General features: G+C 33.8%; 1 protein-coding gene and 1 long non-coding RNA gene across 5 annotated transcripts in view; one reads left to right on the plus strand and one right to left on the minus strand.

Annotated features, from left to right (window-relative positions):
* LOC123642232 overlaps positions 1 to 403 on the minus strand; it is a 252,887-nt gene extending 252,484 nt beyond the window's left edge. For both annotated transcript variants that reach the window (XR_006736405.1, XR_006736404.1), the window contains exon 1: positions 297 to 403. This is a non-coding gene — a long non-coding RNA (uncharacterized LOC123642232). The remainder of the gene's footprint in view (positions 1 to 296) is intronic.
* Positions 217 to 22,702, plus strand: CHORDC1 (cysteine and histidine rich domain containing 1). Of its 3 annotated transcripts, none has more exons than XM_045557144.1 (11): positions 217 to 673; positions 4,218 to 4,267; positions 7,182 to 7,238; positions 8,298 to 8,455; positions 10,281 to 10,384; positions 10,930 to 10,988; positions 15,179 to 15,249; positions 16,427 to 16,532; positions 18,259 to 18,378; positions 18,808 to 18,870; positions 19,117 to 22,702. In XM_045557144.1, exons 1-11 carry the CDS (start codon positions 610 to 612, stop codon positions 19,261 to 19,263), a joined length of 999 nt encoding a protein of 332 aa, XP_045413100.1. In that variant the 5' UTR covers positions 217 to 609; the 3' UTR covers positions 19,264 to 22,702. The 3 variants fall into 3 exon arrangements, with proteins under 3 accessions (XP_045413100.1, XP_045413101.1, XP_045413102.1); XM_045557145.1 differs by having other exon boundaries at positions 496 to 673; positions 10,933 to 10,988; XM_045557146.1 differs by lacking the exon at positions 4,218 to 4,267 and having other exon boundaries at positions 549 to 673; positions 19,117 to 21,243.
* The last annotated feature ends 3,179 nt before the right edge of the window (positions 22,703 to 25,881 follow it).

Raw genomic sequence — 25,881 nt, forward strand, 5'->3', positions numbered from 1 at the left:
TCAGGACGCTGGAGACAAACACACACGCACAAGACATTCTTCCACCATTCCTTTCCTCACTTACTAAGTTCTCACATTCTATGCGCGGATTTGGAAATACCGTAGGATTCTACACTTTTTCTCAAGCAGCTAGCGGGTAAACGGCGGGTAAACCGACCAAGCCGTGTAATCACAGCCTCTAAAGAAGCAGGAACGATGCTGGGCCGCGGGGTACAAGGCAGGGCGGCCGCTTTGCTGAGGAGATACCCACGGCCAATAAAGAGTGACAAAGTCTGGAGACAGCATGTCAGGCCCACCTTCATTTGCAGCTCTTTAACTTTGAAAAGTCCGGGCTCCGTCTCCGACCCCCTACTGCCGCTCGCAGGAGTCCGACCTATGGCCGCGCCGCTGCTGCCCAGCCTCCCGCCGCTTCCTCCGCCTCTTCCCATCTCTTCTGCGCCTGCGCGACCGGAAAATTCGCGAAGGTTCTTGAAACGGAACTAGTCGTTTCCGGAAGCCGGCAGCCGCCTTAGCGGTCGGACGGGTGCTGGAGACCGGGGAGCGGTGAAGGCGTCGTTTTGCGTTTCGTGGTGTCTGGGCCTTGCCTGTCTGTAACGGTTGGAAAAGAAAATGGCTTTGCTGTGCTACAACCGGGGCTGCGGTCAGCGCTTCGATCCCGAGACCAACGCCGACGGTAAGAGAATGGCGCCGCCCGCCCTCCGCTCGCCGCCTCTCTGCCCGCGGGGGGCCCGGGCCTTGCGGCGAGCCGGCTTCGCGACGCTCCGGCCGGTGACCCCTCCGGGGCCTCCGCTGGCTGCTCGCGTCGGGCGCCGCGGCTCCAAGGCCGCACCCTCGGCGCTCCTCCCGGGAGAGACTTTCCCCTCGGCCCACGTGTGTCCTGGGTCGCCCCCGCGCTCTCTTTCATTAGGCCTGGAATTTAGAGCAAACACTCTTGGCCCTCCCTGGTCCCCCTGGTCTGTTTGGGGAAGCAGAAGTTAAGGTACTACTGAGTTCGCTTTGCAGCTCTCCAGATAGTATTGGCTGTGATTGTGTGTGAGAGAGAGAGAGAGAGAGAGGAGGGATGGGCGGGCAGCGGGTTAGCCTCGCATTTAAGTTCTGCCTCGTGTTAGTATAGAAGCTTGTCGCTTGTTCTGTCGACCCCGCTGTTAAAAACGACTTACTTTTTAAAGTGTTCTTGGTTAGGGGTATTACTTTGTCTTTATGCTCAGTTTTGATTTGTTTGCCCCCCGGGGGTACATTCGTTGTCCTTTGCCTGGTAGCAGCATTGTTGCTTATTTTTGAAATGGCCTCCACATTTTTATACCTTGCTATCTTCAGTATACAATGAGCGAATGTCTTTTACAACACTTAGGTAGACTTAGGGATGTAAAGTTAAAGTGGCTACGCTAGGTGAACGATGGGAAACGACCAGTGAGTTTGAATTTTGATCGGTGAATGAGATAAAGAAGTGAGTTGATTCCTTATTTTGCGGGAAGTGACAACACTTTCTGAAGTTCAACTAGCATTTATTGTATGTTTTCTATATGCCAGACATTGGCAATACATGTCATTAAATTGGCATGGCCAACCAGTGTATCCTGTGTGCCAGACTTTGTCATCTCATTTAATCTTCACAGCAGCCCTGGAAAGTATGCAGTATTCGAGTCATTTAATAGAGTTCAGTATGGTAGTAACATGGTTCAGTATTGTGGAGATTAGAAGCAGTGCCTTTTAAAAGCTTTTTCATCTCTGAAATGTTTGAAATACTTTGGCACAGATAAACTGGTGATGTCTTTTAAAATAAGACTATTGATTTAAAGGGTTTTAAGGAAGAGAAAAATCCAGTCTGTACAATATTCAAGTTCCTGACATTTTTATCATGTAAATATGTTACTCAAGGAGAAAATCGCGAGATTTCAGTAGATAGCAGATTTGAGAAATGAGGGATTTTAAAACCCTTTGGTGTTGGTAGCCTCTTGGTGTCTGTAGATATTTTCTGTTTTAATATCAAATACAGAGGAAAGGCTGATGCTGTGTTGTATGGGACAATAGGTTTATTTGGGGGTAGTTAGTACTGTCTAAAGTTCAAGGGAGATACAGCCCATTTGTTGGAAGTCGGTACTTCACGGTAAGTGAAGTGGTACATGTAGTGCCTAGGAAAGAGAGAAGGGAAAGCCAGGACATCCAAAAGAATAGACAGTCTTAAGGATTGGGTAGTCAACGGTACCAGATACAGCAGGGAAACTCCCTTAAGATTGATGAAAGTTTATTCACTTAGCAAAATGAGGGTTGTTTTAGAGACTTAGTATAAATACTGAAATAAATTGGTTGAGTGAATGAATGGAAAGTGAAGAAAATGGAGATAGAATAGAAGACAAAAACTAATAGTGAACTGTGGGCTTGGTTAGGAAAAAGTTTTATAGAATGGAAGAGGTTTAAGCTCGTACTTTGAGTAAAGTAAGTTAAAGGGGTGAAGTTGAAGATGCAAGCAAGTTCTATCATGCATGGAGTCAGATGCTGGATCCATTATCCTTAAAAATCTGTTAATCTACATTAAATACTTTCTAAATTGGTGCTGTGTAATTACCATGTTTATTGACTTAGTCTTGTGATTTTTTCCCTATAGACAAAAATTATACTCCCTTCTAAGCTGATAGGATATTTTACCTTGTTTTATTCATTTTAGCAAGTTAAGTGGGTGTTCAAAGTAGACACGGTTGGTAACTTGCATATGTTAAACACTTATTCTAGAAAAAAATTACAACTTCACAAGCAGTTATTTAATTTACACATGCAAGAAAAACTGAAGCAACTGTTAGTAGCAGAGGGAGATTTTAGCCAAGGTCAAACTTAATGTTAAAAGCGCTTGATATTTGAATGTGTTGTAGCTTTCTTACTCATAAAATAATAATTTAAGCAAAACTGGTAAACATGATAAAAGCTAATAAAGAATGGTTAATTGCTTTTAAAAGTAGTGTTTCTCAAATTTTGTTCATACTAATTGTTTGTTTAAGATGTGATTCATTCCTGCTGCCATTCTATCCTAGTTGACTAGTATTATGACATTTTATGCTTCTGACTGTGTTACATACATTGTGCATTTTATGCTTCGGACTACATTCAAGTTGATACTCAGAAATACTGTATCCTTTACTTCCATTCCCCTCTCAACTTCCTTTCCCTCTGTGTATACATTTCTACTTCCAACTTCTTTTTCAGCCCTTAATTCCATTATTAATAGTATCTTTCTGATCCATGGGTTTACTCACTGTGTGAGGAAAATATCTAATACTTTCTTACTATATTAGCTAGCATAGTATCTATGTAGTGCATGGTTACTAAGGAAGCAATACTGGCTATTAATATGGGATAGGGAGATTTCTCTGAGTACCAGCAATTAATCATTTTAAGGCAACACAACAAATTTAATTGGGTTGTAGAGAACTGAAAGCTGAACAAACTCAAAAGGTTGAGTGAGGTAGCTTTGTAAGGAAATTGCAGAGGAACTGACGTCTTTTCTCTAAACCCAGAATACTATATAGCCGGGGAATAATTGTGTCTGTTATGTGATTTTTTTTTTTTTTGTAATATAGTACTCCCTCTTGCAAATTGTAATAACCCCATTTTCATGAGAGTTAAATAGTAAAGATTGATGGTGTAGTGGGAGGAAAGTACAGAATAACAACCAGTGACAATCCTGAAAAAAGACAGTAGAACTTAAACTTCTTTTTAATGAGCTTTGTATGTAGGAATTGACAACTGTCTACAAAAGTGAAATTAGCAATAAGATACTACAACAGTTTTTAAGATTTTGATCCTATTTTTCCAAAGTATCTTTTTAGGGAATCTCTTGAGAAACCTTTGTGTATCAGTGTACTTAAAAACATTAATTTTGATAGTATTTTTGTAAAAGAATTGAAAGATGACAGTCATAATCTTGGGAATTCAAGTTTTGGTACTAAACAAATTTTACTACAAAGATTAGAGGAATGTGCAATTTGTTAAACTGTTTTGTGTTTTTATCTATAGCTATTATACTCTTGAATTAGAGTTTTAGCTGTTAACTACTTTAATACAATATACTTTGTTATACGTCAAACTCAAGCATTAGTAAATTTTTAAGGAACAGTATTACCTGCATTTGGGAAAAGAATTAAAGGTAACCCCTGAAATAATGATGCATACATTTTACTGAATTACAAAGAATGGCACTTTTTTCTTTTCTATTTTTTCACCAGATGCTTGCACATACCACCCAGGTGTTCCAGTCTTTCATGATGCATTAAAGGTAGGAACTAGATATGTTTTCAGTTTCTTCATATCTGTATAGTAAAATGAGAAATGTAATACTAAATCTTTATTAGTCTTCTCTTTTTTCCCCTCAGCTTGTGACTTTCTTCTTTCTTACTGATCATTGTGAGGTGCTTTAAACAGGTACTCCACTAAAGAAAAAGAAGATAGTATATGGTGATCTTAAAGTCTTTTCCAGTTATAAATTATATTATTTCCATTTCAATACTGATTTTCTATACCCCCTTTCTTGACTTTCCTGATTTCGAGGGGAAATAGAAGTAGTTGTATTGAATCTCAGTCTCTCACTGCTGGCTAATAAAAACAGCTCTGAATTTAAGGAAAGATTGTTACAAACACTTAGTGATGCTAATTTCAAGGCAGACATGTAAGTTTAAAGTGTTTTACTGAAAAGAAATGTTGACAGTTTTCTAACTGTACTTCTTTGATCTGTAGAATTAGAGAAGTAATAGAATGTCCAGATTTTTGATGGTGATCTTTTTATTTATTTTATTTATTTTTTTTTTTAGAGACAGGGTCTTGCTCTGTTGTCCAGGGTGGAGTACAGTGGACCAGTCATTATCTCAGTGTAACCTGAAATTCCTTGGCTTAAGCAATCCTCCTGTCTCAGCCTTCTGAGTAGCTGGTACTATAAGCGCATTCCATCACACTCCACTAAGTTTTTTTCTTTTTCTTTTTTTTAAGAGACAGCATCTCCTATATTGCCCAGGGTGGTCTCAAACTCCTGAGCTCAAGCAGTCCTCTCACTTCGGCCTCTCAAAGTGCTGGATTGCCGATGTGAACCACCATGCATGGCCTGACCTTTTTTATATTCGTGATATTATAATATGGTACATTTAGAGAGTTAACTTTGTATATCTTAAAAGAAAATGCTATAGTGGGGCAGCCATGGTTTTAGATACTACTACCTTTGTTCTCAGGAACATAAACAGTCTTATATGTTTAAATATTGTTGATCCCCTTCGAATGTCTTAATTATCCTTCCAGAAAGTAGTTGGACTCTTTTGGTCCTTAAGTGTTATACAACCAATCTAGCCACAGATGTACATTAGATAAAAAGTTTATGTTGCTCTGATTAGTTCTCAGTGAGGAAAATAGAATAAACATTCAACAGGGAAAGTTGAGACTTTATTCCTCCCAATATCTTTTTTTTAGCCTCTTTACAAACCTTTATGGGGGTAGAAACTGTGGTTCTGTAGGAAGATTTATTTTTCTTTCTTGGGAATTTTGTCTTTCCTAGACTGCCATTTATTCTGATTATTTTTCTTAGCCTACCTCTTCCTTTTTCTTTTTTTCTCTATGCTATTTTTCTCCTATCTCCTAACCATGGTCTTTGGCTTCCTATTTTCTCTCTTTCAGTTCATTCATTTGTGTCCTCAAATGTCACCTCTATTCCAGTGTCTCTTACAACATATTTCCATTCATGTGTCTCACTGGCAACCTCAAACCAGTTTTTAAGGTGAACACTGACTCTAAAAATAGTCTGCTTCTCAAAACTTTCCTGGTCCTAGTGATGATGCCACTGACTACTCCCTAGTCATTCTGTCCATTGCTCATTTTTTTTTGTCCTCACCCCACTGTTAATTACTCTAAATCTTAATGAAGTATTTTTGTTTCTGTTCTGCAGTTCTAGTGTTTAGTATTGTCTCTATTCTATAAACATTTCTTGAAGACCTAGATTTTCAGAGACTAGTGAGTTTCACAGCACAAAAGATTTCAGACAAAATGTGTACATCAATACAGGGCCACTACTTTTGTGTTTGACCAAATAAGAAGTCAAACATTGCATTAACAAAAGAAAGACCATTTTTAATATTAGAAGGGGCATATTCAGAGAAAAGGACAATCCTGCTCAAGAAAAGGCAGCAAACAACCCCATAGTCGCATGCTTACATTTATCCTTCCTTTTTTCATTTTACTGAGGACTAACATAGAATCCGGATTGGGATTTAAGAACAGCTGGCCTCTATCATGGTTTAGATGTATGTATCCCAGTATCTGGCATAATTCTGTGTATATGATTAAGACAGTAAAACTTTTATAGAGTAACTTTTCTGGTAACTATATTATCAGTACTATTTAAATCCTATATTTAAGGTTGTGGCAATTGATTCCTCTCTATCTCAATGCAGAATAAAAGAATTAAATTTCAAAATAAAGGAAAATTTGAATTATTGGATATTTAAAGTTTCCTTTAAAGAAAAAGAACCTGACAATGCATATTGTGAAAAAAATCTCTACCAAATTCCCTATGCAGTATATTGAGAAACAGGGAAGTCCAGGTGGATATGAGCAAAGTTGGCTCTTAACTTGAATTTGGGACTTCCCAAGTCTTTAGACTGCTAAATTTTTATTCCAGTATTCTCTACTGTAAATTGGAATTAGAGATGATAATTTAAAGCCATTTTTGGTAAGCTACTTGTATTTTGTTCAGAAATCATAAACAGTGGTACAATTTCTATACTTTCATGCTTTTGACTATAAAGATCACCAGAGATTTAACAGGCTGCTGTGTTAATTAATCTGTTATTCTGAAAATAGAGAGCTTATTGTTGAACTATAATGGGTTTTGTTTAGATACTAAATTGTTACAGTTATTATCTTTAGGAGATTTTTAAAGCAAAGCACTTTCACTTAAATAGAAGCAGTTTAAAGTACTTTCTCTTGATGGTACGTCACAACACAAATCACCTTAAGAATGGTTAATTGTTGTTTTTAAAAATCAATTTACTTGATTAGGTGAATCATATACAACACTAAAACTGAAAAATATATATACGCAAGTTACTTACAACTCAAGGAAATAAATATTAATACAAGTAGAGTTGTTTTAGTAAAGGGTGGTTCTCATGCAAATATAGTTTTCAGTTTTTTTCTCTTATCTTTCTTAGGGTTGGTCTTGCTGTAAGAGAAGAACAACTGATTTTACTGATTTCTTAAGCATTGTAGTAAGTACTAATTTTTTTTCTAGATTATGTCCCTAAAAGTACATATAAGAAGCTTCGAATTTGAGGAGTCTGATTTCTGATATCTCTTGACTGGTCTTTGTCAACTTGCAGGTAGCACCTTACTTTTAAAATGAAGTTTATCTTTTTTTTTCCACTGTCTCTAAAATAAAGAATTTGTCTATCTGTTTTAGAGATTGACATTGTAAGATATTAATTACCCATCTGTCATTTTAGGTGTATTTTATTTTATGTCTTTTAAGAATCTTAAAAACAGGTTCATTCTTGATGATAGAGTATTGAAAGAACATCAATAAGAAGGGACTGGTAGGCAACAGTTGAAGGCATTTTCAATTAAGAACAATAAATTTTTGCCAAATCTAAGATACCATTGAGGTGCACCATGATTTTATGTACCACTAAGAAACAAAACTAAAGCTGCTAATAAACTGACATGCCATTGATTGTATGGTTTCAGAGGTGAGGTGTTAAAATGTGTATATAACTCAATGGAATGTGGTATAAAAATAGCTAACATTTAAACGTTTACCCCTGCCAGATGTGCCAAGTATTCTATTTTATTTAATCCTCTCAAAAAATATTTTAAACGCCATTTACCTCTATTTTACAGATAAGTAAATTGGGTTTAAAAACATTAACTATCTTGCTCAAGGTCATATAGCTAGTAAGTAGGAGAACTAGGGCTCAAATTGAGGCTTTTATGAGTAACAGACTTGTATGTGAATAATTCTTAGAATTCCCTTTGTGAGTTTCTCCAGAATTCATTTTCTATAAACAAGTTTATGCTATATGTTTAATAGAATAAGCATATATTTGTGAAGTATAATTCAAAAGCTTTTTTTTTTTTTTTTGGAGGCAAAAAACTAATCAGAAGTAAGAATTCACTTAAAAATACAGCACATTTGTAGTCCTATTTTTTAGTTTCTTAAAATATAAAACTGGAGAAAATTGTAAAATAATATGTATCAATAAAGAAGTGAAAATACAGTATTTCTATCATGGCATATAAAATAACTTTTAATGAATACATTTCACTAACAGGGCTGTACAAAAGGTAGACATAACAGTGAGAAGCCACCTGAGGCAGTCAAACCTGAAGTCAAGACTTCTGAGAAGAAAGAACTATCTGAATTGAAACCTAAATTTCAGGAGCACATCATTCAAGCCCCCAAACCAGTAGAAGCAATAAAAAGGCCCAGGTATAATTTATACAGTTGCATATTTCAGTACACTTGAATAATAGCATTTGTTCGTGGTATTTCCTTTTGATTTAGCGTAATACCATTTGTATCTACTGTAAGCCACCAAATTTTGAACCATTTAGTTCTTCGCTTAAATCTGCCTTTAACTTTATTCCCCATCAACGTGAGAAACATATACACAGTAAAACTTCATTGCAGATATGCTTATTGTATTATCATAATTACAGGTACATGTAACTTCAAGGTAGGGGAATCAAATACCTGTCTTGTCTGTTGACATGTATTTTTTTTCCACTGTGGCACAGTGAAATTCTTTGAAGGAGTTGTTTTTGTCCTGGCATCAGTTTGAATTGAAAAAGAGCACAGAGACCTAATCATTCATCTTTACTTTCAGCTATCTGAAAAAACTGCTGTTAATCTCATTAATACTGGTGAATTTTTGATGTATTTGATTTTGATGACTTATCTGTTAAAGCAGTCTTAAAATAGCTTTTGCTTATTTTGCAGTAAAATGTTAGAGATTCTTCATCCTCACTTTTTGATAACCAGGCTCTGTGTTCCCACACATGTACATTGGCTACCTCTGTTATACCAGCTCTTCTTCATAACTGGCTTTGAGTACTGAATTATTTTAGAACCAAACTCTAGATCTTAAAAAACCTAATTTGGAGCTTTAAAAATGACTCCTGTCGAAATTTTTATTCTTGCTATCAACTCACAGTATTCCCAACTTTTGCTCTTTGATCCTACTTAAATAAATTTATAAAGTATTGGATGATACAGGACCAAGGTAACGTTCAGAGACTTTAGATGGTTATTTGTTCATTAACACTCTGGATACAGATCATTGTTAAAGGAACTATTCAGAATGATTTCATTCCATCTCCACATTTTTCGTAATTATGATACTATTAAATGCCTTGCTGACTGATTTGTCAGTTAAATAAATTATTAGAAGAATACAAAAGCCTATCATGGCTCACTCTTAATCTCTTTAGTAGTAAAGTAGAATCTTCTATAATAGTATGAATTAATATTTTCTTTAAATGATGGACTAATAATTTTATTTAAGAGACAGAAAAATTAAGTGCTTTATCCTCAGTTCATTTGGTGGTACTATAGAATATGAGGATATTGGTCTTTATGAACTTTTTAAATGCCTCCTATGTCCGTTTTTTCATTGTTAACATAGAGTGAATAACCTAGGACTTCTATTTTTTATTGCTGCATTTATTAAATTCTCAATATTTATTGAATAGGCTTAAATGAATTATATATATGAAACTTAACTATTATAAAATGTTAGAGGATTTTTTTTTTAACCCTGCTAAAATGGTGTTGCAATACTATTGTATCTCAATTTACAGATCCATATACCAGTGTCCACATAAAGTACATTATCCACTGGAAGAAGTGAATATGGATACATTTAGTACTTATTTATTGCCTGTTTATTATGTGCTCAGCATTTTGTTGGGCATGGAATGTAGAAGTACTTTGCTGTTCTTTCCTTGGAGTTACTCGTTTTGACAAACTTGGATTCTAGTCTTAATTCCCTTCCCATTAGTGCAACTGATAATTAAATGTGCTGCCAATAGTGTGATTATTTGAGACTCATTATTTTAGTATAAGAACCTTTTCCACTTTTCCTTAGAAAGCAGATATATTATAACAATTATTTGTAAAATACTTTTTAATGGGAATCACTTGATTCATGAAACATTTGGCTTCTCAAAACGAAGCTTTTAAGGTTATTAATTTGGAGTACAAAGAAATATTTTAGTACATATTAATGTGATAATAAGGTTTCAAAATTCTCTAGCCCAGATGAACCCATGACAAATTTGGAATTAAAAATATCAGCCTCCCTAAAACAAGCACTTGATAAACTTAAACTGTCATCAGGAAATGAAGAAGATAAGAAAGGTAAGATTTTATTTTGTTTTATTGTAATTATTTTCTGTACAAGTAGTCCAAAAGAGATAGCAGGAGTTTACTGAATATAAATAATGAAAGAGCACATTGTGGTAAAAAAACCGGTAATACTACAGAATAAATATATGGTTAATTTTCATTATGTCTCTGTTAAAAATGAGAATCTATTTAAGATTGTTTTTCTTTTAAGGTTCGTTGTTTTTTAAACAACAAATTTAACAGTAAGTTAAATTTCTTTGATAATTGAAAATACTTTGTTGTGCATGATATAGGAACATATTTATTCAATATTCTCTGACCTGTACCTGATACCATGGGAGGAAAATATCCTTTCATGATTCCTCTTTGTATAAAATTAAGATACGGCATTTTATTATAGAAGTGTATCATATATCATTCTGGGGATATAGGCAAAATCTCATCACATTAGTTGGTTTTTTTAATGTATTGTTTTATGGAAAAGATTACTTTTTAAGAATGATGCTGCAGTGAAAAGTTTAATTTTAACTTTTTAATTTTTTTTTTCTTTGTTTCAGAAGAAGATAATGATGAAATTAAGATTGGGACCTCATGTAAAAATGGAGGGTGTTCAAAGGTATGTATTACAAAATTATGATGTGTTATGAAGTAAAATTTTAATTGTGAAGAAAAAGTGCAGTTCACTGACTCAGTTCAGCAAACATTTGCATCCCTGTTATATGTTGGACATTATGCTGTGGACCAGGGCTGTGAACATGGATAAAAGCCTCTGTCTCTGAGGAGCATCATACCTGATAGAATCATGGGGATAAATATAATTTAATCAACATTTACTGAGCACTCACTGTGTACCAGACATTGTTTTAGGGTTAGATATATAGTATAAAGTAAATGAAAAATCTGTGTTCCTGTAGAGCTGATATTCTAGTATGGGGAGGACAGTAAATAGGTAATTAAATATTATGAATTCAGGTAGATATGAAGAAAAGCAGACTAAGGAACTAGAGTGGTTGGATTTGGGGGCTAAATATTTATTGTAAGACTGTCAGTGAAGTATTTTTTGACATGGTGACACTGAATAATATAACAGCTGTGTTTTGTAAACCTGGAGGGGGAAATGTGCTGTAGATAGTGGGAGCAGCAAGAGTAGAGAGAGGCTTTAGAATTGGCTATTAAAGAAATAACAAGGTCTGTGGAGTTTGGACAAGGGTGTGAAAGTATCGGGTAAGAGATGTAGGCAAGATTATGGAGGTTCTTGTAAGCCACAATGAGAGATTTGGGCTGTATTCTAAGTATGATGGGAAGCCATTACCTGTTTTAGGGAGGGATTTTAAAAAGCTTATACAACTGGTGGTAGAGCAGGAGTGGAATTGGGAGAAGACAAACCAGCTAGGATGCTGTTAAAACCAGGCAGTGGGATTGGAGAGTAGAAGAAGTTTGTTAAGAAGTGATTAAATGTGGGATGTAATCAAACATTTCAGTGAGGCCTTTTCCTGCCTATTGTCGACTCTATGTAAAATTGCATACTCTTCAACATTTTCTCTCTTCTTTTTTTTCGTTATAACTTTTTACCTTATATTCATTTGTTATATTTATTTTGCTTATAATCTGTCTCCCCCCCCCCAATCCCCACTAGTATAAGGTTTATGAGGATAGGGTTTTATTTGTTTTGTTCTTTGTTGTATCTTGAATGCTTAGAACAGTGCATATAAAATGAATAATTTGGAAGAACAGATGGTTCCCAACTTACTGTGGTTCAACTTACGATTTTTCAACTTAAAGATGAGTTTATTGGGATGTAACCCCATCATAAACAAAAGAGCATCTGTATTAGGATTTGTTAATGGACTGGCTGTGAAGGAAACTTGTGGCTCCAGCATCTGGGTGATTGGTGACAGCATTAACTGAGAAGGTGAAAATGGAATGAGAGCAGGTCTGTATTTTTCCCACATGTTACCTTTGAGATCACCTTGCTCATTAAGCAAGGGAAATATAAATGTATTCACATGTATATGAGGTAGAAGTAGTAGATACAAGGGAATGAGTAATTGTTTGGAGTGAGGAAGGCAGTATAAATGGCACGGTAATGGAAGAAGATCAAGGAGAAGGCATCAGATGAGTTTTGAAAAATGAATGACTGTTTTGTAAATGGAAAAACAGGGAAAGGGTATTTCAAGCATAGGTGATAGCAGTAGCATAAAGAAAACAGTACTCGATAATAATAGTACAAAATTTGATGCCGTGGAGTTGAGATTAATAGAATTAAGTAGGGACCAAATCCTAGAAGGCTTTACTAGTAAAACTGAGAAGTTAGACCTTATCTTAGGTTATGGAGGCCATTAAAGAAATTGTTGATCTTTTTCATTGAAGTACAACATTGAAATTTGTTAAAAGGTGTACAAATACAAGTTTATAGCTCGAGATTTTCACAAAGTAATTACAACAGCGTTACAGTTCACTCATTTTCCTCTTGTCATTCATTATTCCTTTTGCCAAAGGTAACCCATATTTTTCTATCAACATAAATTTGTTTTACCTATTTTTGAATTTAATGTAAAAAGAATTATAGAGTATGTATTCTTATATTTGTCATCTTCTGCTTAATGATATGTTTGTTATAGTTAACCTTTGTTGCATGTAGATGTAGTTTTTCTTCTCTTTCATTGCTTTTAAGATAGGTCATTGTTTGAATGTGCCACAATTTATTTTTTCTTTCTTTTGTCCTTTAAAAAATTTTCTTTGAATGATACTATTATGAATATTCTTGTGCATGACTTTTGGGACACATATACAAAGTTGAATGTGCCTTATCTGAAATGCTTGGGACCAGAAGTATTGATATTTCAGATTTTTTTTGGATTTTGGAATATTTGGTTATTATACTTGTTCAGCATCCCTAATCCAGAGATCCAGAATGATCCAGTGAGCATTTCCTTTGAGCATCATGTCACTGCTCAGAAAGTTTCATATTTTGGAGCATTTTGGATTTCAGAATTTTTGGATAAGGGATGTTTAATTTCTGTATGTTTAGCTTTAACAGATAATTCCAGATAGTTTTCCGAAGTGATTGTATTACTTCACACTCCTGCCAGCAGTATATGAGGCTAGTTCCACTTTTCCCATATGTCAGCAACACTTTGTTGTATCAGTCTTTTATATTTTCAGTCATTCTGGTGTGTGTAGTGTTCTCATTGTGGTTTTGATTTGTACTTCCTTGATGGTGAGGTTAAGTACCTTTATGTATATTTATTAGCCATTTGTATATCTTCTTTTGTAAAATGTCCAAAATCTTATACCTATTTTTCTAATATCTTTATCTTACGATTTGTAGGAATTCTTTGTATATATTAGCTGCAAGTCCTTTGTCAGATACTAGTGCCTTTTTACTTACTGTCTTACTGGCTTTGATAAATAGAGACTCTTTAATTTTAATGAAATCCAATTCGTGCATCTTTTCCTTTATATTGCTGTGTCCTATTTAAGAAATCTTTGTTTACTTTTAGAGTCATGAAGATTTTCTCATATAGATGGACATTTAAACCAAATAAATAAATAAATAGTGGGAGGAAAGGGTGCGGGGGTGGGGGGGAAGGACATTTAAATACACAAACCATCTGGAGTGAATTATGGATTATTTTATAAAGTATGAGGTAAACATAATTACAGAACTTTGAAAAAGAGTGATAGTAATTAGATAATATCATTGATAGTAGAGAACAGAAATTGAAGGTTGAGAAATGAATTAGTAGAAACGTGTGTTAGTATAGTGTCATTGCCTAAAATTTGCTAGTTCATAAGGAAGGAAAGCAAATTAAACTGATAGGTATTTTTAAGTCAGGTTGACAGGATTTCATGATAGACTACATACGGGTGAAGTAAGAGGAGAAACTGAAGACAACTTACGGAATTTTGTTTTGGGACACTGAGTGGATATGATGCCATCAAATACCCATGGGATGAAGAATAGGTTTGAGGGGTAATAGTGATAACTTTAGAATCTAATATACTGAGTTTTATGTGCTTAGGTCTCTTGCCTACATCTCTTACTCGATACTTTGACACCCTTACCCAAACTCCACAGACCTTGTTACTTCTTTAGGGTATATACATACCTAGTACTATGCTTTGGATTTACAAAAAATAAACAGTTTTATTTTCTGCACTTGTAGGTAGTTGCTATAAATACAAAAATAGAAGGAAAATATACTATACATCCATGTTTTATTAACATAACTTTCTGTGAATTCATCTGTAGAGCCTTCACCTACTACAGCAGTGGGGCCCGGAATCTTTCAGACAAACCCTGGATATACATATATAGGTCTGCAGCTCATTTTACCCTTTATTAGGGATAAGAAATCACCATCACTCTGGAACTTCCCAGAATTGCCTATTAATTTTCCCATATTTAATTAATAGTGCCCACATGGAGTATACTGTACACATAAATCATACTGTAACTGTATTTCTGTTCAGAGTACTAATCCCTTGGTTTCAACATTGTTCTGTAAATTTAAATACCTGAGTATGATTGGATGGGACCTCATACTCAAAAGGGTGAAAGCGTCTTTATGCCTGCTTTTCCATTATTTGACTTTCTCACAGGGACCTAAAACTTAACCAGGTCCCAAAAGGGAGTCATTGTTCATTTCTTAACAACGTCCTGGGATGAATTTATGAATGTTCTAGGATACTGTTGTTATTTCTTGAGTTATTTTCATGGTGGTCACCAGTACTACAAGTATGTACTAGATATAACTATGAGATATGCGGCTAATTTTTTTATCCCTCTTTTTTGTCTTTTAGACATATCAGGGTCTACAGAGTCTAGAAGAAGTCTGTGTATATCATTCTGGAGTACCTATTTTCCATGAAGGGTAACTTATGCATGACTTACTAAAATACTTTGTGGTAGAGTTTAGGAAAGTTAAATATCTTTAAAAATTATTTGCCATGCAGTGTTACAAGGCAGTTTGCTTACATTGCCATTTAATCTTTCTAGTAACCTAGAAATGTAGGCTTTGTCTTCTTTTTTTATACATGAGTAAAAAAACAATGTTACAGTTATTAAGTGGTCATTATACTTCAAACCCCATGGGTTTTTTTATACCCTATATTTCAGTGTGATGCTGTTTGTATTTGGGCTAAATTAGTTTTTTGTTTGAAAGACTGTCTTGCACATTGAGGGGCATTTAGAAGTTTTGGCCATGGGTACTAATTTTCCAAGAAGACCCTTAGTTTTCCAGGGCCCTCAGTTGAGAGTCTCTCTTCTGTATTATCCTCTAGTTTATAGAAACAGTACTGTGTTGAAATCTTCCACTGGTTTTATATTCTTCAGGACTCAAACCTGAAGTTTTACTGTAATTTTTTACTTCCTGTGTTGGATTTTTCTCAAATAATGGTGGGTTTCAGTTTTTAATATGTTTGCATATTCTTACTTTACTGATTTATTGAAATGTCAGCCTTATAAATCTTTGGTCATACTGCTTTTTGGTAGTTTCATGAAGAAATTGGACTGTGATCTATCAGTGAAAAGCTGATTGGAATTTTGTGATGATTTTATGTGTCTTTACTCAGGAGCTCCAAAATTACTATAATAAATGGCATTCTGCTTTTAAAATTACTAGTGTTCTGATACACCGTATAACCATTTTTAGCTGTTTAGTAACTTGCAAGATATTAAAGTTGTACACTTGTTGATTTTTTTAAAAACTCACACTTGTCACTGTATTACTGAATTTAACACACTAACTGCCATGTGAGTTGTATTTAACTCACGCTGGTTTTGAGCCCAGGACCTCGTGAAACATACGTAACTCACATGTCTCTTTACCTTGAGCTGTGAACTATTGTTCAAGTGGCATGTAACACACACAGAAGACAGTAAATACCAAATTTTTCATTAAATTAGAAAGGATCGTTTTGTTTTCAAAGTTTTTATTCTATTTTCATAATAAAACACCATAGCCCCAAGGGAAAAAGAATTTTTAGTGTGGCAGTCAGTGTGTTAATTGTGAGATTGTATTTCTTAAATTTTTTTATGACAATTTAAAGGATGAAATACTGGAGCTGTTGTAGAAGAAAAACTTCTGATTTTAATACATTCTTAGCCCAAGAGGGTTGTACAACAGGGAAACACATGTGGACTAAAAAGGATGCTGTAAGTACCTTTCAAAATAACACTAGGTTCTATTCATCTGAGTCATTTTTAATAGATTTGAGATTTTCATTTAAAAAGCTTTCTTCCTCACACAGTAAAGTTTTGCATGCCTGCAAAGTAAAATTAATCTGAGTCAAGCTTCCAGTACACACTGCCCTTGAACATGGTAGCCATTGTGTATATTGATGCAGGTATATGGGTTTTTGTGAAATACTTAAGCCTGCCAAAATTGAAGTATCCTTGTGTTTTTCGCTTACTAAAATTAACTCAAAAGTCTGTTCCTACTGTTTGGTTTGTAAAAATTACTTTTCTACTAATTTGATGTTATTAAACATTTAGACCTCTAATTCTCTTTGGCCACTTAAAACTTCATTCAACCATTTGCAGGTGCACAAACACCCTGTCTAGTGGCCAAAGGGGAGGATGGCAGGCTTGTTTTTGGTGGAATTCTTTTGAATGCCTCTGCTTTGCTGCAAGGAATTTTATCAAGAGAAAAAAGCATCAGTTCCTACTTCCCAGCACAGCTTTTTTAAAAGATTTGGGGCTATGCAAATAATTCCCCCAAAGCCCATTAAATTGTAAGAAGACAAGCACTTTATTACTAAATAAATTTTTGTCTGTTAGCTAAGATTAACATATTTTATAATGTTTTAACTTTTTAAATTTAATAGTTTAGATATTTATTTAACATTTGAGTATTCTATAGTTGCTTTTCAGTAATACATGTTGGATATTATAAATATACCCCTGAAGTTACCATACTCCATCTACCACAAAACTTCCAGGAATATTTTATTAGCAAAAAGTGAGCTCTATCTGTATATTTTTTCCAAGGTTCAAAAGTTTGAAAGTTGTTAAAAAAAAATAAAATTTTTTCTATTATGTTAAAAAGTTTTCAGAGTATAACCCTTGAAAGAATGATGTATTTTTTTATTTCATATATGCAGTTATCAAGTATTAAGTATTTAAGGTAGTAGCTAAAGGCAAAATGTGAGTGCTATATGTGATTTAAATTCAACTAAATTGTACCAAAATGTAAATAGTGTCTTTACAAGGGTAGCTTCTCAGAATGATTCCTGAATTATGTAAATAAATTGTTCTCATTTATAAAACAAATCATCATTTGCTGCTTTTAAAAAAAGAATGTAGAAATATACCACTGTTGTGTAATGATTATTTCCATAATAGTAATCAAAACATTCTACAAATTCTCATTTTTTCTTAATGTTAACATAAGAGGAAAATGAGAATTCAGTACTAGTAGTAGAGAGTTAAAAGTGGTCAGGTTTCCCCCAAAATTCTGATTTGTGGAAAATATAAGTTGAAGGTCCCTGTGCATGAGGTTAAGGTGTTGTCTGATTCCACTAAGCAAATGTCCTTTTCATTTCAAAGACTGTTGAGGAACAGTACTTAGTGGATTATAGAATGTTAAAATTGGATAAAGTTTAGTAGGAGTTCTTAAATTGTCTTTTTAAATGCATATTAATACTGTGGTTGTAAAAGAGAAGAAACAAATGGAAGGGATAAACTTTGTTCTCAAATTATAAAGCTATGAAGAATTTTTGTATCATGGTGTATTTTGTTTAAACTTCTTGATGTTTGCTATAAAAACATTAAGTTCTTAGTTGGGCATGGTAATTTTTTCTCATTTGGATAAGTCAAATTTCTCTTTTGAAGACGTTAATTATGTGGCACTTTTTAAACTTACAAAGTTCTTACATTACAGGGGAAAAAAGTTGTTCCCTGTAGGCATGACTGGCATCAGACTGGGGGTGAAGTCACCATTTCAGTATATGCTAAAAATTCATTTCCAGAACTTAGTCGAGTAGAAGCAAATAGTACATTGGTAAGTACACAAAATAACTTGAAATTCTCTTCTCCACATTGTCCTTTATGTTAATGTATTATGTAATAAAATATTGTTTACAGTGTCTTCCATATGAAAAAATTAAATTCATGAAATTCTATTTTAAATGAAAATCTCTGCATAATAGTTACTTGTGAAGCATTCTGGAGACATAGTAGCTTAGAAGATTTGTCAAGTAATATAGTATGTAAGATCTGAAAGCTACAGTTAAAAAATTGAAAATAATGTACTTAGTTCTCAGTATGAAACTTCAAATCAATTTTTATTTTGTGCTAATGGTTTTCTCATAATAAATTAGCAGTTTCTTAAAATAGCTTAATTGATTTTTATCAATGTCTTGTTTTTACAATCGGCAATGATGAACCTTTAATTTGAATTTGATCAATTAACTTTCTGTATCTTTTTCAGTTAAATGTGCACATTGTATTTGAAAGAGAGAAGGAATTTCATCAAAATGTGAAATTATGGGGTGTAAGTATTATGAATCCATAAGAATTTTTTCTAATAATTTAAAATACTGTTTGTAGAATAAAAGGCAGTAAGCATTAATACAAAGTACATATATAACTTAATATTATATCTCCCCCAGAAGTTTGTCTAGGTATAAGAATGGCCTTAGAAACTTGGATGGGGGGTTATTGGCATAAACAAGACTTTTGTTTTCCTCTGAAACTAATAAAACCACCCAAGTTTACTGTAATTCTTTTGATGTTTCAGGTGATTGATGTAAAGCGAAGTTATGTAACTATGACTGCAACGAAGATTGAGATCACCATGAGAAAAGCTGAACCTATGCAATGGGCAAGCCTTGAACTGCCTGCAACCAAAAAGCAGGAAAAACAAAAAGAAGATATAACAGATTGAGTGGGAGGCGGGGAAAAGCTATTACCTATTTCAAAATTCTTAATGTATGATGAAGTGGTAGCTTGCAGCTATAATCTTGTTTTGTTCTTGTGTTGTTGCTAAATCTGGCATTCAGGGTCAAGATTTGGTTTTTAAAAACCAAAGTCGGTTTATTTTTTTGTGCCTCCCATCTTCCTTTTGAGTTACATAAGATTGATTATTCATGTCTCCTCACTTATAGAACCATGGTTTGTCCTGTACTTCAGGAAGCTGGAAAATAGCTCATGAACATAATTGCAGTATTTCTTAGTATAATACTATGTTAAGCAGAGAAATATTAAGGACCATTTTTTTTTCACATCTCTATTATCCCATAATTAGTGTAAAGCAAGGTGAAATGTCAAATTTTTAATGAGTTTTTTCATGGATTTGTGTTCCTATAATACTTGAAAATAAGGAAAACATGAAGCTCTGCATTGTTTTTTTCCATGTGGCATGATTACTTTTTTTAGGAGGCTTAATTCTAAGGTAGTACATAGTAAGTAGTTAAAGGGGAATGTATGCATTGGTTAACAAATAAGAATTTGTTTACAACTTATAGAATTTAAAAATTACATCAAAACTTGAATTGCTTGCCAAGCATTATGACTTAAGAATATAGGAAACATAAATAACAAGTACAGGGGCATCAATTTGGTTAAAATTCCCCATTTTATAAGACGAAGCAATAATGTTAAAAATCTTTTCAGATTATTTAAATATCTTTGTGTGGTGTATGACTAAATTGTACTTGATTTACAGATTAAACCCTCTTAAAAACTTTTAGATCCATATAGAAAGAAATTATATATATCTCAGCTCCCTGAAGGAAAGCTATATCTGTAAAATTATAGACTTAAAGGTTTGTGGAAATACATTAGGGGATAAGAAAACTAAATATACAAACTTACCTTATGACAGCTGTCTACTACATGTTAAATCAGCTTAATTCTTTTGGAATTTTTTTTTTCATTAAGGTTTTCATGAAGAGCTTCATGATTTTAGTGATACAACGTTGATTATATATTGCATTTTATTTATTAAATATAGGTAACAGATCGTTTATGCTAATTGGACTGATTAAAGGATAAGTTATTTTTTGAGGCAGTTCAGAACTCAAAAATTAAGAAATGTTTTGAAGGCCAGACTCTGACAGAACTTAATAAGTTTGGGAATTAATTAGGCTTATATAAATTAAAAATGAAAAGGGTGGTTTATTTCTCAAACCCCTTGAGTGTTTTCCTTTTCTTGGTATCAATGGAATTCTCGTAAAGAAAAATTTGCAGAAGTGCTAGTTAATAAAGTGTATATATCATTCTACTACCTTAGCAAATGACAATTAGATGTGGTTATATAATTATTAAAAGGTTAAGCTCTGTTACAAATAAAGACAAAATCTGGCAGCTAGACTTTCATGTCATTAAAATGCCATTACAAATTTTTGGCAGTAAAAATTGTACCCAAATAGAATGCATAAATGTCTAGTATACTTCAAGATTGATTTTTAAAAGTTATCTTTTATAATTTAGGAACCTGGGTTCATTTCAGAGACATAAAGTCTTATTTATTTGGGGAGGGGGGAAGGTTGATACTTTGATTAAAGGTAATGATTAATACACCTTTTTTAATGCTTCCTTCTTGAGGCTGTTTTCCCTTAAACAATATCTTAATCCGTTATATGTGATTGAACTATTATTTAAAGCAAGTGGATTATTGTAACCTCAGATTCAGTTACAAGGCACTGATTTTTTTATATACAGCTTGTGTATTTAGTTTGGTTACATTAGTAACCATCTTATTTTGTTTTTTATTCCTAAGAGTCTTTGAATTTGTTGTCCAGATAAAAATCTGAATGATATTTATCTTATACTTATCCATAAAGGGACACAGTTATAGTTAGGTAGAATATGTTTTACTATCAGTTTGTCAAAAAGTTAATAAAAAATATTTAATTTTATTGAATCGTTTCTCTGGAAATACGCTTTGTCTTTCTTAACATTCAGAGAACTTACTGTAGCAAAGCAGTCAAAGCTAGGTGTAGTATACACTTAGTAACCAGGTGTATCGTGAACTTGGTAATTAAACTCAACTCTCAGAAACCTAAAATGTTATTTTTCTTGCCTATCGCATTTACTTGTATAAAGGAAGTCATGTCCTAAGAAGCTGAGCTTTCTTTTTAGCCTCTTATTTTGAGATAAATTTTAGATTTACAGAAGAGTTGTACAAAACAGTATTATAAGAGTTCTTATATCCTATTAATCTTTTCCTTATGTTAAAATCTTATATTACCATAAAACGTTTACAAAACTAAGAAATTAACCTTGGTACAAGAATACTGTTAAATGAAGTAGAACATTTAGTTTTTAACTATTTTTAGTGGAACTCTTGAGGGTTAGGTCTTGAGACGACCCCTACTTTTTTTGGTAATAATTTGAGCTATTAATTTATAAACAACTAAAAATATGAATTGGAATCAACAAATGTTTACAGGTTGATGGTGTATAACTTTTTTGGTGTAACCATATACTGGCAAAGGACTATAATTATTTTACTTTATTATAATTTATATTCCAGGGATTTTAATTCTTACTAAATGTAACTTTTTGATTTTCTTTAGAAAATTCTTCAACCATCAAAGGGTAAAGAAAATCTTAATTCTTGCAGATATTGTAAGGGGACTTTGAGTTATTGCCTCCAAACCTGTTGCTTTTTTAAAGAATCAGTCATTCCTGAACCTAAAAATTCATGGCATGCATACACCTAGAATAATTTAAACTTTTAAAAACTAGTTTATGACGGCTGGTGTCTGTTTTAGGTCATTTGGGTATGTACTCTTCTTTATTTTTTAACAGATAATTTTAAGTTACCTATTTGAACATTAACAGGTTTTTTGTTGATGTTTTATTGCAAATTATTTAGACGTGGCATTCATATTTATTATTTGCTTTGTTCTCTTTTGCCAATATCATAATTTCATGTCCTTGGTTCTGAAATGCAAGCTAAGTCCACCTTTTTTTTTGGTTTTGTTGATAGGGTTTTTGTTTCATTTAATTGTTTTAAAAGTGGGAGGTTGTTTTTGTTTTTGTTTTGTCCTTTACTGCTTCCCTATTGCCCAGGTATCTCAAAACTTAAATTTATCTGGTAGTGTTGCATGGCTTGTGTTTGTTAATTGTAGATGCCTATGGTTTTATACATGTGGCATTATCTTTAAATACCAGACTCACAAATTTTTTCTTTTACAGTTATTGTTTGATTCTAAGTTTTTATAAAATTCTTAGTTCTGAAAAATTCCTTCAAGAATAGTCTTTCTAAAGACTTTTCGTTAAATGCTTATAATGTGACTTTCTTAGTTTTCTAGTTTAGTAGGCCATCTTCAATGTCCACTGAAATGAAATAAAACTTCCTGGAAGTCGTAAACATTTTTATGTTGCTTGTCAAATTTATTTATTTATTTATTTATTTATTCATTTTTAGAGATGGGGTCTTCCCTCTGTGGTCCAGGCTAGAGTACAGTGGCGTGATCATTGCTCAGTGCAACCTCAAATTCCTCGGCTCAAGCCTTCCTCCTGCCTCAGCTTCCCAAGTAGTTGAGACTATAGGGGCACACCATGACACCCAGCTAATTTTTCTGTTTTTTGTAGAAAGGGAGTCTTGCTGTTTTGCTGGTCTCAAACTCCTGGCCTCAAGTGATTCTTCCAGCTGGGCCTTCCAAAGTGCTAGGATTACAGGGGTAAGCCACCACACCCAGCATTGTGTCAAAATAATTTAATTTGCATTCTTTTTTGACTAAGTAGAGATGCTGTTCAAATAATTTGATCGTTAGATTATCCTTTTTTAAAACTTTGCTATTAAAGTGAGATTAGTGATTAAGTCTGGAAAAGGGAAATCTCCCTGAATTTGAGGTACTTTCCTCCAAAAAGTGATTATAGATGGACTACAGTGTGATCCTTCATAATGTTTATTTCAGTTTATAGTTTCATATTTATTCATATTTTATTGTATTATGAACTTGTGTCTGTATCCCCTGTAAACTGCATGTATATTTGACTTTATATTTTGGCTGACTGTCGTATCCCCATTTTTTAGTACTTGGCATATTGGTTGGCTCTTACAAATGTCAGACATGTAGCATTTATTGGCTGGTTACTGTTATAAGAACTTTAATGAAAATTAATACTCATGACAACTCTGTGAGGTGGGGTCTATTATTATTTTATGGTAGAGTAATTTATGACACTGTTAAAGTATTAATAGTTTATCCAGAGTTGAAACTAGTGAATTGTAAACTAACTTTGAGGATGCAGAAGTGATAGCATTCTGAACTTTGTGGGCATCTTCCTTTTGTTCAGAAAAGAATTATAATCCCTGCTTTTGAGTATGATGTAAGTATGATTACGCAGGTATGAGAATAAGTAAATCCAATAAAACAGTTTAGTTAGGCATGATATGTTCTTAAGGTACAAGAAAATGCATGCATTTTAAATGTTTGATACTTTAGTCTGGTTAGAGTTGATGGGTTCATTATAATTTTATATAAAACCTTAAAGATTCCCTGTAACAGATTGGGCCCAGACTGCCTGTTTTAGAGGCCAACTTGAGCTGTTATTGACGCCTTAGAGATTCCTTCAAGTCCTCCTTCCTCTCTCCCAACAATAAAACTACTTAAATTTATCAGCTGGAAAAGACTAAGGGGGCAGAGGAGGGGAACAAATTTAAGGGAGCAGGAAGCCAACAGCAAGATAATGAAAACCAGAACCTGAAGATACTTAGACGGAATTCTAGTCCCATTTTTTTCAGGCAGATAATTTAAAACCTTAAGGAAAAGGAGGTGTCTAATCACAGGACTTAATTCACTTGATTAGATTAGAGGACACTTCAAAAATTCTATTTGTGATTTAGCCGTAGGAATTTAGAAATAATTGGTTAAAAGAAGTAACTCGATGCTGTAAATATATTGATAGCTTTTTTTTTTTTGCACAATTAGAATATGGCAAACACTTAGCTAAGTGCTTTATAATGACTTTTCATTTACTCTGCAGAATATCCCCATGATTACATAAAGTACATTACTATTTTACAGAAGGAGAAATGGAGGCAAAGGAAAGCTGCGTGACTTGCTTCAGATCACATAATAAATGATGAAATTTGATTTTAAAATGTCAGACTGACTCTGAAGTCCTTAAACTCTTAACCATGACACTGAAGACATCCAAGTCACAATGCAAGACCCAAAATTGAAACTGCCATTGCTTAGTGTTTTTCTTAGCACCGAATGATTAAATTACAATAAAAGATACCGTGCTTTCAATTTTTGCAGTTATCCAAATAATCAGTTGAGCCATTGACTTTCTTAAGAACCTTTAAAGGGTAGTTGACAAGAATTAGAGATGAATTCCGCAGTGCAGCTGTAGGACTGATTCAAGTAAAATGCCATGGTAGTGAATTTGTCTCTTGCAGGCAGTCTGTTCTAAAGGCTTGTGCATATAAGCCTTATGGCCTTATTATCATCTAGGTTCTGAACGTTACTCTGCATCTCTGCGTTTTTAGACGTGGATGATTAGAGGACTATGTACATAGGCAAATAAGTCACTGTAACGGTTTGAGTGCAATCAGTTAAAATAAAGTATTAGTGTATTAGGCAAACAGATTGTCTCATTTCAATCATGTAAAATTAGCTAGGTTCTCAACTGTGGAAAGGGAAATGTCCCATCACATTACAAGAGAAAGACAATTTCTTAAAAGTTAAGAACTTTTAATGATTAAGCATCTTTAATATTAAAGCCATCCCTTAATTATTTTGTGTGATTCAAAAAACCCTTTTGCTCACTTCTGTATATGCTGAGGATAATTAGCCAAACACAGAGTGTCTGCTTCCAAGGAAGTTTCCAACGAAGAAAACAGCAGGTCATTCAATAAAAATTATGCTAAAAATAAGCCTGTAAAAAGATGGTTTGGAACATATTTGGTAGACTTTATAGATTTCTTAAATGAAGGATAGCAGAATCCTGAAAAAAAGAGAAAAAAAAGGGAGCCAGACAAATAGAAGAGAGGGGAACGGTTTCATGGAAAAAGACTAGGGTGTGAAAAAGGCTGGAGTTGAGAGATGGTATTGGCCTGTTAGAAAACTGCTCAGCCCCCAAACTTTCTACCCTAAAAATACCCTCAGTATTGGGATTGGAGCTCCTCTAGATTCCAGTACATCAAGGTAATTAATGCAGCCTGCTGATTTTCCCCCAGTAAAGTGTCTTAATTCATGCCAAGCCTGATATTTAGTCCATCCCCAGAATTGGCAAATGCCCTCAGGAAAGAAAACATCTCTGCTATCTAGGAAGGACCCAGAGACCTTTAATACATCTAGTCTTCAGCGCTTCCACAGCTCTTTTAATGTATAAAGTATTTTGCATTTGATCCATTTTTTTCCTAAATACTGCAACTGGTCTGATTGTCTACCAGGACTACTACATTTCTGGGAGTGAAAGTCCCTATTGAACGGTTTTTAAATAGCATTTAGCATGATCACATTTAGGAAGATCACTTTGGCTGTAGATAGTATAATTATAACACAAAGGGGGAAAGGAAGTGAGGCAATACACGAAAGGA

Source organism: Lemur catta, chromosome 7 (genome assembly GCF_020740605.2).
Source record: "Lemur catta isolate mLemCat1 chromosome 7, mLemCat1.pri, whole genome shotgun sequence".
Lineage (NCBI taxonomy): Eukaryota > Metazoa > Chordata > Mammalia > Primates > Lemuridae > Lemur > Lemur catta.